The sequence below is a fragment of the Ricinus communis genome, chromosome 10, assembly GCF_019578655.1.
Source record: "Ricinus communis isolate WT05 ecotype wild-type chromosome 10, ASM1957865v1, whole genome shotgun sequence".
NCBI lineage: Eukaryota > Viridiplantae > Streptophyta > Magnoliopsida > Malpighiales > Euphorbiaceae > Ricinus > Ricinus communis.
In genome coordinates this window covers 17,246,661-17,260,225 of record NC_063265.1, presented here as the reverse complement: position 1 = coordinate 17,260,225, position 13,565 = coordinate 17,246,661, and the positions used below count along the sequence as shown (strand labels likewise).

At 29.4% G+C, this 13,565-nt stretch overlaps 1 protein-coding gene across 1 annotated transcript; it reads right to left on the bottom strand.

Annotated features, from left to right (window-relative positions):
- Positions 1–9,974: 9,974 nt before the first annotated feature.
- LOC8284313 (E3 ubiquitin-protein ligase PUB24) lies at positions 9,975–11,701 on the bottom strand. The gene has a single exon (XM_002524009.3). It carries the CDS (start codon positions 11,444–11,446, stop codon positions 10,235–10,237), a length of 1,212 nt encoding a protein of 403 aa, XP_002524055.1. The 5' UTR covers positions 11,447–11,701; the 3' UTR covers positions 9,975–10,234.
- Positions 11,702–13,565: the final 1,864 nt, after the last annotated feature.

Sequence of the window (13,565 nt, the reverse complement as noted above, 5' to 3'; positions counted from 1 at the left end):
ACAGTCACGAATCTGAAAAACAGTAAAAATGAGACTGTCAGTCTCGAGAGTGAGCTAAAATCATATATCTAAAACAGTTTCAAACATTTCAATATCACATTCATTTAATTTTAAAAATAATTAATAAATCACGCGAACCATACGTGTCATGTTAAGACATATGTGTCATGCCATGCTTAAACAAAAATTATTCCACATGCAACGGGACGGAGTACTTCAGTATAACCCTAATCCCAACTCTAACATCTCGATTTATTTCAACACTTATGTCTCAACTAACCTCAACTCTAACACCTCAAACCTCTCATTCCAACAGGACTGGCGCCTAGAGAGCAAAGCTCGACCAGGGACCTTACCTCCAGTCCGGTCACTTAACTCTCAGCCTTAGCCTTTCGGCTCTCTTATCCAATAAGACTGGCGCCTAGAGAGCATAGCTCGACCAGGGACCTTACCTCCGGTCAGTCACTTAAATTTCCAAATAAGCCGGTGCCTAGAGAGCAATGCTCGACCAGGGACCTTTACTCCGGCAACCACACTCTACTAAGCCTAGAGAGCGATGCTCGACCAGGGCAGGTCCTAATCTTTCTTTCTCAAAATTTTTACCTCTTTACCCTTTTCCTATCTCTCTCATATTATATTGGAACACTCATCCAACTCCTATGTTCTACTGCCGTCCCATCCTGAGTCATCATGCAATATTAAAATTGGTGATAAAGGAAAAACATATTTAAATAGTAATTAAAAGCATCATGAAAATAATGATAATAATTAAATGAAAAATTAAAATTGCAAATGAATAATCACAGTAGCAAATCAAATTTTATGCATGACACGTGCATAAGCGATATATGACTTTAACTCACAGAATTGAGTGACCTCCTAGCTCTGCTCCGGTGCCTCAGTTGGAGCGAGCCGAACAGACAGATCATCTAATCACAGAAAACAATTTATCAAAACGCTGAAACAATCGATCATTAATCCTAGGTCTAGACTCCTAGGACTGACTGTCTAAGAATCTCGACTCGGGAGAATTCTACCGAAAATCCCGTGAACCTCCCCTACAACACGAACATTACCCCCCCGTAAAAAAGGGTCCAGGACCTGCCAGAAAAACACTCCAAATATCCAACAATTTAAACAACGGGAGTCGGGTCCCCAAACTTCACTATTTCCCGACTCCGCCACACAGCACAAAATACGAGGCAGACAAACTGACAGACAATTATTTTTGACTCACAATATCATCAAATACACAATATAATCCAATAGACACAATTAAACCAAGAATTTCTAAAATTAACGGGCCAAAGAAAATTACCGAGACGCTCGGTCGCTCGGTCGACTAGCCTCCAACCGCCAGAGTCCGATCGACGATCCGAACACACCATCGGACTCACAACGACGCGCTGATGACGATCCCCGCTTCCGATTTTTCGATCTGACACCCGATCATCCGGAGAGATTTACGGACGATCTCGACCGTCGATTTGCAAACGGAGCCCGATCGCCACAAAACCGGTGCCATCGCGAAGCTTGAGCTGAGGAGAGTCGGGATACGTCCTCCGTTCGTCCATCCTTCGCCGGAGCTCGCCGGAAAAACCAGAAAACACGGCTGCCACCACTTCGCCAGAACTCTCTCCTCCGGCCACCAAAACTGGCCGCCAAAAGGAAGCTCTCCAAGGGAGAGCCGATCGCCACCAAGATCGGCCAGGAAGGTCAATAGACGCAGCCGAGCGGCCTTGAGCAGCCATGCCACACGTCGCGCGATTCCGCTACTCACTGCCGCTGCGACTCGCCATTGCACGCCGCCCATCGGCCAGCTCGCCCGGAGCTCGCCACCGACGCCTGCAACGTCCCTCTCTCTCTCTTCCCACTCTCTTCTCTCTTCCGTACACGACTCTCTCTCTTCCTTTCTTCTTCCCCGATTTTCTTTCCTTTCAATATCGACATTAGGCCCCCAAACTTTTCCTTATTGCAATTTGGTCCCTCAACTTTCTTAATTACTTACAATTTCATCCTGCAGAATTCCAATTTGACCCCCAAACTTATTTTTAGCCTTTCAATTAAGCCCCTAGCTATTTAATTTGGGCCAAATCCGAATTATTGAAAATACACAATTACAAAAATACCCCTGACCGACATATTTATTTACAAAAAATACCAAGCTCACAAATTTCCATTAAAACCCCATAAAAATAACATTATACTTTCAATCCTTATTCCCAAAATAAATTTCCAATTTAGTCCTAACACACGATTAAATTAAATAATCAATTTCCAACTTAAAATTTAATACTACTAATCAATTATAATACCAATTTTCCCAAAAAAAATTTTTTATAAACATCCTTTACAATTCTACCATAATTTTTCAATATATAATTTTACTTATATAAATATGCATTTGGAAAAAAAATTTGAATAACCAAAATATAATCATTTCTCAAATAGTTTACTTAATTAACTCCTTAAAAATCAAACTAATTGGATATGGAAAATAACTCATTTATTTATCTAACATGAACATTCAAAATTTGTATTTAAATCATTCCAATTAAACCGAATAAAAATAAAGCTAAAATTAACTTAAATAAAAACTCATTATTAAATATATAAAAATTCCGGGTGTTACACTATCTATTAAGAATATATCATCCTAATTGAATTAGGGTTCATCAATAGAATTTTAGTTTAAATTTAGAGCCTTAAAATTTAATATAAGTGATTAAAATATCAATTTTTTTTAGTAAATATTTAAAGTTAATAAATATAATTATATATGGGAAGAGAGGGTAGAAAGAAAACGTATTAAGATGCCCATGATAAATGCTCTAAAAAATAAGGTTATTTTGATAACTAATAAATTAATATGTTAATTATATTTATACAAATTTTTATTAAAAATATAATTATAATTATTTTTTTAGAATAAGAAATCATTGTATAAATTAGAAATACTATTTAAAGGTAATCCTACAAAATAATTTGAGTATAATAAAAAATACAAACTAATTATCAATATTCTTAAAAATAATAATTTATTAACTAAATTCATAAAAATTAATATTAAACATATAATATTACTATCCTACTTTTTATAATAAAATTAATTTTAATTAAAATAACTATCTACCATTTCAAAAATAAATTTATTATAAATCATCACATTTATTATTTATAGGTAAAAAGTGATTATCTAAAATTAAATTCAAAAATGATGATAATATAATTTGAATAAAATAAAATAAAAATATGAATATAAAAATTTTGAAGTAAAAAACAAATTACTTTAGATGATATAATGATTTTCCCATCTTGCCAAATGTAGCTGCAAAAGGAAAGAGAATAAAGTTTTTCTATACTATGATATTTCTACTAATTTTATAAGTATAAATTTAGTAATTAGTTTATTATTTAATATTAGAAACATAAATGAGATGGTGGTGATGAATATTATTATTAGAAACATAAACAAGTTTGGGTTAGTTAAGATCATAATATTAAACCCACTTGTTAATTATAAATGTGGAAAATGTAATTATTATTATGGTGTTTGTTTTCTTTCCAAAAGCAGCCGTTAGTACGTTCAGGAAAATAGTATAAAGAGTAATTAATAATTGACAAAGTGAGTTAGTGCATGAATTGTTAGGATTAGTAAAGGCCATGGCAAATAAAACACTTATAATGTGAATAAATACATTCATGTAAACACCATCTGATACTTAATTTTTCTTTTCCAAAAATACCTCATAGTTATTAATCTATTTTATTTTACCTTTCCCTTTTCTATTAATTGTTCTTTATTTGATGCATGAAATTATAAAATTGAATCAATTTATTTTTTAAAAATAGAACTAAAATTATAAAAAAGTAAATTACTCATATTTATATATTTGTGAACCAAACTGAATATAAAATAAGTATGAAAAAATACCACTGAATTCTTTTTTAATAATTTTAAGTAATATATAAAAATAATAATTTCACTATAAAAGAATTTAAATTTATAAAAATTTAACCATCTTTTTTTTTCAATTAGATTCCATTATTATCTTACTCATGTCTAATAATATAGGTTCAAAATGTAACTACTTTTTTATTTGATCATCAGATTAATATCGTCGGTTCAATAGATTTTCATCTCAATTTAATAATTAAATAATAAATTTTTAAAAAAATTAACTAGACACAGAAAATATCGTAATAATAACCGATCATAGTAAAAATTATTAAATCCTAACAAATCAGAATTGTTTTTCAAGATTAAACACTCAAATTTTATTACCATTTTCATCTAAAAAGAATCATATACTTTTAAGTTTCAAAGATGACATTTTTTTGGGCACTGTTCGCTGAATAAAATAGCATTAATTTCCCCGGTTTTAATTAGGTCTAATGTTGTCTGCTTTAGCCGCCTAATCCACTGCCATTCAAAAACAACAGGATCATGCATTAAAAAGCACGTGATAAAATGGGCATTTTTGTGTCTGCACTGCACTTGTGCTGTAAATATTGACATTGTCCTTGCCCGTAATTGAAGTAATAATTATATAATTCATAAAAAAAAAAAAAAAAAAAAAAAAAAGAGGATGTTTTGAAAATATGGGGCTGACTTTCTAATTGTGGAATTACAACTAATTCTAACTGACATCAACAACTTAACCAGTGGCGGAGCCACTTCCCCAACAAAATTACCACATAAATATTATAATTGACCCCACCCCCTTTTCTTTTCTTTTTTAATTTTTTTATCACTTGCTTTTCTCCTTAAAAAGTAATAATTTGAGAAAATTTTGTCCTTTCTTCTTTCCTTTTTTATATTAGAAATACAAATATATTATTCACAAAGATGAAAAGCACTTTTTGATTATAAAAAAGAATAAGACAATTAATATATATATATATATAATAAAAATAAATAATTTCTCCTCTTAATTATTAATTTATATTTAGTAACTTTACCAAATTATTATTTGATTCTGAAAAAAATTTCAGACCAATCTAATTGAATAAATATTAAAATCAATTCTTTTTTCATTTTTACTCGTAAAAGAAAAAGAATTTGAGGTTATCATAATCAAATTCAAAATTCTATTAAATGAAAAGAATTATTTTATAAATTTCAACTAAATATAGTATAAACAATAATTGAAATTTAACATTATGATAGAAAAAATTCAAAATTGCACCATTCAGAAAACATAAAAATACCACATAATAAACAACACATACATAAAAGATGAGATTAGATTATGGGACCGTTCATGATACATGAATCACCGAAAGCAGCCCCTAATTTATAAATAGCTACCATGTTTTCTTTTTCCAAGGGAAGCTTTTATTTTTTTCTCTCTTCCAAAAAAACAAATGATCCTCTTTGCAAGTTGGCCTCAAAGAGAGTAAAAAACAGTGAATAATTAAACTTTTTTATTTGTGGAGGGTTGAATGAGACGTAGGTTATACACAGAGACAGTACAGTACAGTGGTTGACGGAATATTAATTTTTTAAATAACACATTATAATTTTTTAAGAAAATATATAGAATATAATCTGAAATATAAATAATATTAGTGAAAAGTCTTTTGTTAGAAAGTCTTTTTGAGGTGAATTGGAAAAATTTAAGAAATTTACAAACTAAAATTTGAAATATAAAAAATATTAATAAAAATTCTTCAGCAAAAAAGAATTTGGCGAGCGGTGGCCCCTTTGTCCTTTCATGCGTCTGCTGTTGTTTTTACATTTATTATAAAAATAAAATCTTATCTATGAAAAAAGGTGATAAATTGAATTCAAAATCTTTACTTTTTTTTAAGAGTTAACGCTCTTGACATTTAAGTTAGATTTCAAGTATATCATTCAAAGTCATTGAATAAGCAGTTGTGATATTGATAGAACATACTATTAATAAAAATAGTAAAAATAATTAGGGAATTATAAATAAGATATTCAACAGTTGAAATTAAATAGTACTGTGGAAGCTACGTCTCAATATAATCACGTAATTTTGAAAATTGTACATTTTCCTTTCAATAGTAAATAAGCTACAACACATGTATTTGTTGGAAATAATCAGTACGTCAAGCCTGATTACCATAATTAACAATTTTCCCAATTAATCGAGCCAGCCCAGTAGGAAATCCCGGACCGACATGTCCATTGGGTTGGACCAAGCTGTGAATGCTTGTAGCCTGGCGGTGGAAAGATTACCGGAGATTCAAGATTTTGCTCACAAGGTGAAGTATGTGTTTAAGCATGGCAGCCTAACGGTAGATTTCTATTGAACTCGGATGAAGATTTTTGAATAAAATTCAGGCGAAGATTTTCTATTTGAACTATCACTTCTCCTATATGATTAAAAAGTAAAAATGACAATAGTGTCATTGGTCTAAAAATATGGTTTTAAGCATCAGTAGCTTTAAGCATTCTAATGAGAGTTTTCTTCTAAGAAAGTAAGAGCAAGTAAAATTGGGCTATAAAAAGTGAAAGGTGTACCAAGTCTTTCAAAATCACAATGGTAGTGGTATGATGGTTGTGTGACTCTGTCTCACGCTGGAATTATTAATCATATTTCCTCCGCTGAGACTCTGGAAGCTCTGGCTTTGCGAGATGCTGTCTGCCTGGCTATTGAAAGAGGCTTCACTCTGGTGATTTTTGAGGGCGACGCGAAAGGTATTTTTGAAGCAGCTGGGGGTGGTTCCTTGCCCTCGCAATATGTTTATGCCATCGTTAAAGATATAAAGGATTTGGCTGTGGTTAATTGTATTTCTTGTTCCTTTATTGTCATTAGTAGGAATTCTAATTGGACTGTCCATGAGTTGGCAAGGAAAGTCTTTGTGGATGTGCCTTGAGCAATTTCTTTCGGGCCCAGTTGTTGTCTTGGGTTTCGTTTGTATTCAGAATTATCCAGTCTCTGCTTTCTAGTAATGTGATATTCAGTCTTCTGTTTTAGCAAAAAAAAAAACAATTGTAGAGGCGGTGGGTAAGGTGGTGCGTGGTGGCTGTGCAAGAAACGAGAGATGTAGATTAATAACTTTCAATTTTCTTTTTAGATATTTTCCTTTAAAAAATTGTACTATTTTTAGCTTTCCATATGTCAAATAAAACTTGACGTGTACTTGGTCTAATGCATAATTATTAATAATTTTATAATTTAAATTTTTAATTTAAAGTATTTTACTTTACTATAAATATGTTATATTATAAAAAGTTTAGCTATTATTTTACTTTACTAAATACTTAATATTATCATTTTATTTTAATAATTTTTAGATTTAATAATCATAAAAAATAGATATTTAATAAATTAGTAGTATTATATAATCACTAATGTTTATTAAACTTAGCTATCATTTTATTTTAATAAATATTTATTTATTACATTTTATTTGATTAATTTTAAATATTAGAATGCATTTAAAATTATCATATTATTTGATTAGTATTTAATATCATAAAAAATTATTACATAACCACATCAAATTCACATATTTTTTTATTGAAATTCTACACGGTATAATTTTATAAAATGTTTTCAAGTGGAGCCTTATTGAGAAACTTGGTCTACTTTATTTATATATTATAAATTGCTATACAGGATTAGAATTTCTTTATGAAATAAAAAGAATCTTTCATTAAAAATAATTAATAAATACAACTAGCAACGGACAAGTAAATCTGACTATATTCAAGAAATATATACTATTTTTGTTAAAAATATGAGTTTTTCCTCTAAACTTCGTTAAATGTGTTGACGAATAATTATATATAACACTTTAGTTGTGTTTGGTATTCCACAAGAAACACATTACATTCGGTGGTTTATATTGAGCCACATATCGACTTTATTATCATTTGACGAGTTTTTAAATAAATCTGATCTTTTAAATATCAAAATTAAACTCATTATAACTTTCATGATAAAAAGCAAATAAACTTCATAAAAGAAGATAAAATAAAATACTTATAATATTTAATTAATAAACTAACAAACAATTAAGAAAATAAATATAAAATATTCAATCAAATAAATTTATCTTTATTAATTTTTTACAATTAAAATTTTATTCTGACCAATACAAATAAAATAAAAATATAATTTGATTATTTTACTATAATTGAAAAAAATTACTAGTATTTTATTGAAAATAGATTTTTATTTTTAAATAATATGTAAAAAAATTCTAAGAAAGACATTTTTATCTTTTTATTTAAAAAACTGAATAAAAAACATAAAACAAAAAAGTATATATATCAAACACCTCCTAGGCTAGGGCTTGAAAGCATAATGGAACAGGTAACTGAGCCCATACGCATAATGTCTGAGTATGGTTCCCTGTAAGGCCTATTAAAGTTGTCATAGCCAGCCGGACTTCCCCAGACCCAACCATTTATTAGTAAATTCATAGCCCGTTGCCGGTTTGTCTTATTTTAAGCTGCATGCAGCAATTATGCAATGTGCACTAATTTATAATGCAGAGAATTACATATTCATATTCTGTGATATTTGACGAATTTTCTTAACAAAAAGAAAAACTGTGTGATATTTATAATGACAGGATTATTATCTTGTGCCTTTTGTTATTAGCAGATAAAAATAAAATTATGCATATTCTTTAAAAAATACTGATACGGTAATAATAATTTTCGCCACCGAATATTTTTGCGTCTTATTTTTATCACGGAATCTTCTAATAATGTAATATATTTTTACTCTTATCTGCTAATGGTATAAACTGTTATCGTAGAGAAAACACATGCTTCTTATGTGAAAATGTGTTAAAACAACCTCTGCAATTTTCTTTTATACTATATATGATAGAATCCGAGATTTATTGGTCTTGTACATGTAATTCAACTAGAGTTCATTGGTTATTTATTATGCTTATATATATATATATATAATAGCTTCTTTTATAGACGAGTATGACAATGGTTGGAATAAATTATATTTAAATTTATCAAATTTTTTATTATTGATTATAATTAAACGGTTATCAATGAGTCCTTACTGCATCTAATGGTTAAAGGTGAGGCATAATAAAAAATTGATGAATTTAAATATTGCATCTTTAAAGGATTTCCTTACTGTAAATATATAACAATACTATGAATTCAGGTACGGATAAAGTTGATGCCTTATCCAAATTCAATTCTATCTTTTATGTGTGCATTTCCTCGTACTTATTTTATTTATATTTAATATTATTTTTGTGGTTAATTTATATCTACATTAATTGTATATATTGTAATAAATAATAAAGTATATTATATATATATATATATATATATTTAAATTGAATATCTTATATTTGGATGATTGAGTATATAAATATATATCAATTATTTATAGTTTGATGTATAAATATAGATATATATGTAGTTTAGTAAATTTTTATTTTTTTAGGTATGAATTTACTCGTACTTATAACATGAACTAAAAAATATTTCTTGGTTTGATGAGATAGTCTAAAAGTGATATATACGTGTGAATATATTATATAGTATTGGATGATTGACGTATGCTTCATTATTTAAAACTAATAATTATACGTCAATCATCTATTAGTTTGGGTGAATATCAATGATAGATGTAAATTGTCATCCCTGCTTAAGAGTATCCAAAAATTATGTATGTTGCTAAAAAAATTTGGAGGAAATAAAAAAAAACATTTTAGTGATTAAGTCTACAAAATAATGCTAAATCAATGTATACTAAATTTAACGAGCACTGCATGGATACATCATAACAAATAGAAAAATAATATATATGTATAAATTTTTAAAATAATTATATTTAATTATTTAAAACTAATAACTACGTGTCAACTATATATTAGTTTGGTATATAATAATCAAATTTAAGAAATTTTAAATTTATGAATCATCTCTAGAGTATTTGCTTACTATTTGAAAAAAAAAACTTTAAAATAGTAAATATTTCTCTCACAAACATATAGATCCATTGCTATTTCCATTTGTAGAGCTATGTTTCCGAGCGAAATATGTACTAATCTGTGATGATACCATAAGTTATTACAGAACATTAAGCATATCCACAGATCAAATCTTGAAACTGACTTAAGTTTTGATAAGTAGATAAATCTTACTTGACGACTTGTTTTAGTTCCTTTTGAACTTTTGTTTTTTGTTTTTTGTTTGCTACAGTAGACTAATGAACCTTGCCTCCGCCGGTCTGATCCAAAAATGTGTATAACTAATAAAATTAAGATTTGCTTACCCTGTCAAAAAAGAAGCATCAATACAAGGAGAATTCTTCCACTCATCAGAATGTAATCTTAGGATTTCTCTGGCTTTGTCCTTCAAATAAACAGCACAATCAGCTTGAAGCATCATACAAAGCTTTGACACAGCTTTAACATTCAACATTTCTTGAAGCACCATGCTTGTTCCTGAGAATTTGCATATCAATGAAAGGATTAAAACTGCTCGGTCATCGGCTGCCGGAGAAACTTTCAAGATCCTCTTTGCTACCACAGCAATTCCTCCTCTATGACTCAAGAACTTGGCCCTTCCATCAGCACATGAACATAGATGAAATAGTATCCCCAAAATAAGCTCTGTGGTTTTCTTTTCTGGGTATCTCCATTCCAGTTCGATAAGCTCGAAAACGGCTCCTGCATCTACCATCATTATCCTGTTTCTTCCCCAAGGACAAGCATGTGACAACACTTTCAGAGCTGCGTTAATACCTTGTTGAGTTATTTTCTCTCTAATTACACCAACAATCGTTTCAAAAAATTCAGGTTTAAGCCTTTCTAACACACTAGAACTCGCATCTTCAGAAACCATCTTGAGTACTGAAACTGCATGAGATTTAATAGTAATATGATTATCGCTACTGCACCACCTTAAAACCCATGTCAAAGATTCAATAATCTGATCGTTTTCGCTAAGAAGAGCCCTTGATTCCTGTGGAGGAATGCGAATCAACCGAAGAATACTAACTGCTTCTTGAATACCATCAAATCGACCTTTCTTGAAACATGTTACTATAAACAACAATAACGCCTTGGGCACTCCTGTTTCCGCCATATACTTTCTATTCCTGTCGTTCTCCGCTGCGAGAAGCTCCAACTGGACAAGGGTTTTCATTTGAAGCCGAGGAAGATGAAGGTCCTTGATAAGTTTAAGGAGATGGAATTTGTCGAGACAAGGTTTAGGAGTGGGGATTCTATCAATACCACTCGAAGCATTATCAATACACCAAGCTTGGATTAATCTACGCAAAGTATGATTAGGGGTTAGATCGAAATCTTTCGGTAGAGATTGTTTAGTGACAGGACAGATTGTGTTTTTGGTAGTGAATAGCCACTGTTCAATGCTATCACGATCATATGTTATACCAGTTATAATTGTTACTGGGTCTTTCATGATTTGCAGAGATATTGGACATATAAAATACTGAGGAATTTCAATATCGTCCATGAAATAACAATATATAGAGAAAAAAGAAAAGAAAAAGAAAAAGAAGAAGAAGAAGTAGAAAGAAAGAAAATAAAAGAAGTTTTTATATGTATGTCTAAAAGAAACCGATAACAATTGTTCCAAAACTAGCTAGAAATGGAGAGATCGAGGTTGATGATGATCAAAATGTGGAAAAGAGAAAGATTTTTTGCCATTGAAGATTGGTAAGAGAATGCGGCTAACATATTAAAAAACTTATATATAATTAGAGACAAAGGAGTGATTGTTGAGAATGGTCTACTCATACTGGTCATATATTCTCATGTATGGAGCGTTAGTGGTCAAACATAATTAAAAAGTACACGTAACAGCTTATATTTGTAATTAATGAAAAATATTGATTCTTAATTAATGGGATATTAAATATGCATATATTTCAATAATCTTAATTAGCCCATATGTTGATGAGAATCTGTTTCACCTAACCATTAATTATTACAGTTTTCTCACAATTTTACTGATAGTCTTATATTTCTTAGTGTAATTTTCTTGCCTTATAAAGGACTTATATAGTGGAACCTTGGTCAACTTTTATGCATCAAGTTAGATATAGAATTCTTTTTTAGGGAAACTCTATTCAGTTCTTTTGATTTGACTCTAGAACTGGATAATTAATTAACAATATGAGAAAAACCCTTTTTTGATTTTCTTCTAACCTTATTGCTAAGCCATTACAAGGTAAATTTCATTCTTAGAGGGATTAAGGTTAAAAAAAAAAGATTAGTTGTAAGAGAATGATTATATTATTTCTTGAAAATTATATATGAGGTATATGATTTATACACATGCATTTTGTGTTGTTAAGAAATTTTTATTTATTTGTAAATTCTTATTCGTAATTTATGTTTTATTAAGAGATAGATTTGAATTATTTGATTATTAGTAAATTGGCTCTTAGCCCCACAACCAAATTTGAATTTTTAATTCTAAAATCTAGGAACACTTGAAGGCTATATGTATATCCATAAGTAGTGACTTAATAATATTTTATTTATAAATAATTTGAATTCGAGCATCTATCATCACTGACATTAATAAAAACTGATCAATTTTATAATAAGAGATATAATCTATAGTTTATCCGGTCTAAAAAAATCTAAATATATAATAATTAAGTTACTAAATTGGCTTATATTATTGTTATCCAATACAAGAATTTTCCAATTAAAAAAAAGAAAAGGCAAATTGCATCATAGTGAAAAATGTGGGGACAAAAAGATATCTAGAAAAGGGCACATTTGCATCAATCAATTTAGGAAGTTAATTTAGCATAGTGGGTTACGAATAATGACCATGAAACATGCACAACACAAGGCATTCCCAGTCAAAAACATTCCACAAAAATACACTTATTTGGTTGGGAGGCATTTGCAATTATCCAGTCAACAAAGCACAGTCAAAGGTAGGGTTTACTTTTTAAATAAGATGACAATTATTTCTTTCTTATATATGCCATATCGTTTGTCTTAAGAGATAGATACAGAGAGAGATGACTCACTCATCATAACTTTTTCACCACCGCCCCCACTATTTATATATAATCCATTGTCATTTTCATATCTTGGTTGTATTTCTTTTTAGTCATGGTTGGTTTTTTCCTTTAAATCACTAGTTAATGGCCCATATTATAGTTTTGCATAATAAATGTAAAAAATAAAAAAGATATTTTATAATATATCAATAATTGATAGATATATCATTTTAATTACTTTATGATATTCAGAATTGATTGAATTTTGCCATATATTATATCGGGATCTTTCTATTTTGATTTATGCTGTATGTAGATGATAGTTTAATAGGGAAAAACTCCCAATTCTTTTCGTAAAAGGATAAATATTATACAGAAATACAGCTTTACTTGTTCTTCTTCCATTATAAGTGCCCTGGTCAATACATTCACTTTGGTTTTGATTGGAATAAGCAACTCAAATGCATGAATTCATGCACGCATCATAAATTTCCAACTAATTAATTATATTCTTAAAGATAAATTGGCCTAATAAATTTCATTCATAATACACTATTGGTCACTAATATGCTTCTTTCTTTTTTTTCTAATTTTGCAAACAATGTCACA

Excerpts from the sequence above, each read along its gene's own strand:
- LOC8284313 (XM_002524009.3), bottom strand. The coding sequence starts at position 11,446 with ATGGACGATATTGAAATTCCTCAGTATTTTATATGTCCAATATCTCTG.